Source organism: Salvelinus namaycush, chromosome 3, assembly GCF_016432855.1.
Source record: "Salvelinus namaycush isolate Seneca chromosome 3, SaNama_1.0, whole genome shotgun sequence".
Lineage (NCBI taxonomy): Eukaryota > Metazoa > Chordata > Actinopteri > Salmoniformes > Salmonidae > Salvelinus > Salvelinus namaycush.
In genome coordinates, this window is record NC_052309.1 from 43,714,966 (window position 1) to 43,718,506 (window position 3,541).

General features: G+C 42.1%; 1 protein-coding gene across 1 annotated transcript; it reads right to left on the reverse strand.

The window, feature by feature from the left end:
• Positions 1-1,191: 1,191 nt before the first annotated feature.
• On the reverse strand, positions 1,192-2,988 carry foxr1 (forkhead box R1). Its single transcript, XM_038988490.1, has 5 exons — positions 2,868-2,988; positions 2,631-2,732; positions 2,309-2,520; positions 1,862-2,130; positions 1,192-1,444 (listed from the first exon to the last, which is right to left on the reverse strand). The coding sequence occupies exons 1-5, from the start codon at positions 2,986-2,988 to the stop codon at positions 1,192-1,194; spliced, it is 957 nt and encodes a 318-aa protein (XP_038844418.1).
• Positions 2,989-3,541: the final 553 nt, after the last annotated feature.

The following is a 3,541-nucleotide window of genomic DNA, read 5'->3' on the forward strand; positions in this document are numbered from 1 at the left end:
CTGCAGCAGGCAACCCTGTTCCTGGAGTGCTGCAGGATTATTCTTCCAACTAGACACCACACCTGACTGAGGTAATTAAGCAGTTCAGTGATTGACCAAAGTCAACACACCTGGTCTCCCAGGTTGGTTAAATCAAAGACAAAGTGCCTGCAGCACTCCAGGACCAGGGTTGTCTACCCTGCATCACACCCGCCGCACAGAGCCTCCAAATCAAGTATTAATTGGCTTTAAACCAGCTACAAAAAAAGTATGTTCTGACAAGCTGGATCCCTTCTAATTATGATTCTGGATGGCTAGATAGCTACCAACAATGACATGAATCTACCATTTGGGGAATCATAAATGCTTAATTTCAGATGGTTTCATGTCAATGCTAATATGGCTAACAAGCAGCAATCTAAGCAAACCCCATCCGTTTTGACCCATAGTTGCGCACATGTAGATTGCGTTGCTAAACAACCAACCCATCTATTGTAGATTCGTTTTTTTACTATTCATCTTTATACATGCAAAACAATTATATTTATTATTAATATCTATCAGCCAACAGATGATAGTAGATAAACAAGTGGTGTTACTTGATGCATTTTTATTTTCAAAACAAATCCGAAAGTACAGTTAGTGATATTCATACACACACAAATGTCTGAAAAACATTAGCACACCCCCAAAATCCATAACATACCCAAAAAATATACAGTCTAAGGAAAACATAATTGAAGTGCAGCTGTTCACTTATCCATTATCAACAGCCATCGATGCCCCTTGCATCACAGCCAATGTCGCAAGGTCCCACCTCAGTTTGGGGTAACCACTAAGGCACAGATCATAGCGAGAACAAAGTTTGAATCATATCTGTCAAATAAGAAAAAAAACATTTGTCAGTTACATTGGTGTGGCAAGCTGTACCTGACAGTATTTCCAGCTCAGTATGAAAAATCCTCCTGTTCAACCACTTCCTTAGCCTCATTTGAAAGCCTGGCCCAAAGTCTGGCCCATACATTAGTATAAAAAATTACTGGTATGTACAATGGTGGACATGATTGGGTCATCGACATCCAATATTAATCAAATACAGCCCTACATATGTAAATAGCAAGAAAACAATGTCCTCTGTCACCCCCTAATAAGACAGCTCTGCACATGGAGGTCCTATAATTGAATTCAATGGCTCCATGTGTAATTCTATGACTATGCCATCTGAAACTCACCAGGATTATTCATGCTTCGCTTCAACACTTTGTACGAGTCCCCGGTAAGGGTGTGGATTTCATCCCTCAGCCTCCGGCGCCCTTCCAGAGTCAGGTGCCACAGACAGGACTTCCTCTTCCCCTCGCTGCACACCTGCTGGGGGGTCTTACGAAAGCTGTTGCTGAAACACAGGTTGTGGCGGATAGTGTTCTTCCAGCCGTCAGGGGCTGTCTGGAAGAATGGAAAGTGCTCTCTGGGAGAGGGAGCCGTGAGAATTTCACACAAAATCATCCTCCATTACACGTTCAAAGGACTGCGACCTCAAGGTGTCCCAACAATGACAGATGGAAATGTTAAAGATGGCACAATAACAAACAGATCCCTAAACTCTTCTGTATTCACTTGTGAAGCACTGAGAGGATGTTATTGATATAAGCAATATGGTGAAACTTCCACCCTTAGGCTATCAGAGGACAAGGTGGCTCCATTACATTCTTACTGTACATCTGTCAAATCCTCTCAGCTCTTCACAAGTACTTAGGGGTCGATTTGGGAATCGGTATAGTTTCTCCAGCTTCAACAAAATAGTAACTGTAGTGTGTTACTGGTCTGGTAATCTCCACCCATCAGTTCAAAAGCACATGATGCTTCTGTGGTCAGTAGGTCTTACCTTGTGAAGTTATAGATCTGCTGGACATTGAGGCTGCCAGTGCGGCTGCTGCCAATAGCCATGGCGATTAAGATGCAGTAGTTGACAGGGGGACGCAGCCAGGCGCCGCTCTTCAGGTTGTTGCTGTCTTGAAGGACCCGCTGGAGGCGCTTGCTTTGGGCCAGACTAAGCTTTCGTGGTCCACCCTTAGGGGCCTTTGCCTTGCGGGCAGTTTTGACTTTCCGACAAATGGGGACATCTAACGAAGAGGCGTCATCCTCATCTGTAAGCTATGAAAAATATGTCACAAGATGTAGTTATTGAAGCAAGAGATCAATTGAGTGCAATATGTCCAATGTACTCTTAAATGCTTATACATATTGCACTGATAATCTTGTTTGAAATCCATGGACTAAATACATATCTTTTTGCACTATAAGTGCGCTCTCCTGATCAGAGTTTACCTACCATGTACTCACTGGAGGACGCGTCATGTAGAGAGTCGGCCAAGCAGGTGTCCTCAGTAGGTGAAACTGGAAGCACATTTGGGATAGACTTGGGTTTGACATGGGTGACTGTGGGCTTGGGTACTGGTGCCTTGGTTACTTTTTTGGGATACTTAATTGGGCAGGCTAGGTTGGGGTTGACCATCAACCACAGATTTGGCTGTATTGGAGAGTCTGAAATGCAAGTACATTTTAAGATAGCATTGAAGCACCAAAACACATACATGAAACATTAAAATGGGGCTAAGACTAAAGTTAAGTAACGTCTCTATTAGGCATGTTACCCTCACCTGATTGCTGATAGTTTTGAAAAGAGAGGTCGTCCTTTCTTCTCGATATTCTTGCATACTGCCACTGAACCAGATACTGATCATTCCGTTTGTCTTCTGCTAATTAAGTAATAGACAGACAGGAGTAATAGACAGACAAAAAAAACTAAGTGTTACACCACAACTTTTCAGGGTAGCATGACATCATTAATCCCCTTCTGAGTGTAAATTGCACACAGGTGTTTTTCTTACCTTGGTAAAATTGGTCAGTTGTTGTGGTCAGCTTGATCTCTTCATCCATATCCCAGTCATTAAGGCTGTTTGAAAGATGGAGCTCAAGAAACCTGCTTCGAGTTTGGAATTGTAGAGACATTCTCGTTATGTCTATAGAGTTGATATGAGTAGCGTAAAAAACACTTTTCTGAATATATCACACACTCCAAAATACCCCCCTCTTGAAACTCTGACTGAATTCACTCAAATCTCCAATTATAGGTAAGGCCCTTGTCACAGCATTTATGCCAGGTGTGAAGAATTAGCCATTAGTGCTTTGTTCAGTTCTGGCTTTCTCTCCCATAAAATGTTGAAATTACATTTGGTTAGGGCTCATAAAAAAGATTGTATTCATTTAGTAATTATGATAAGCGTCCTAATTGTCATCAAGAAATACTTTAAATGTTTTATAAAATGTATTACCACATTTGTGTTTTCTAATAGCCGTCATCCACAGGCGGCTGGTGGCACGTTAATTAGGTAAGACGGGCTCATAGTAATGTTTTGAACAGAATAAATGGAATGGTATCGAACATGTCAAACACATGGTTTCCATATGTTTGATGCCATTCCATTCACTCCATTCCAGACATTATTATGAGCTGTTCTCCCCTCAGCAGCCTCCTGTGCGGTCATCACTGCAAAAGAGATGC

What these genes read in the sequence shown, in the direction of transcription:
- foxr1 (XM_038988490.1), bottom strand. Translation starts at nt 2,988, where the DNA reads ATGTCTCTACAATTCCAAACTCGAAGCAGGTTTCTTGAGCTCCATCTT. An exon ending in CTATCAGCAATCAGGTGAGG is followed by an intron (nt 2,521 to 2,630) that starts GTAACATGCCTA and finishes CTTGCATTTCAG; the next exon opens with ACTCTCCAATACAGCCAAAT. An exon ending in CGTCCTCCAGTGAGTACATG is followed by an intron (nt 2,131 to 2,308) that starts GTAGGTAAACTC and finishes TATTTTTCATAG; the next exon opens with CTTACAGATGAGGATGACGC.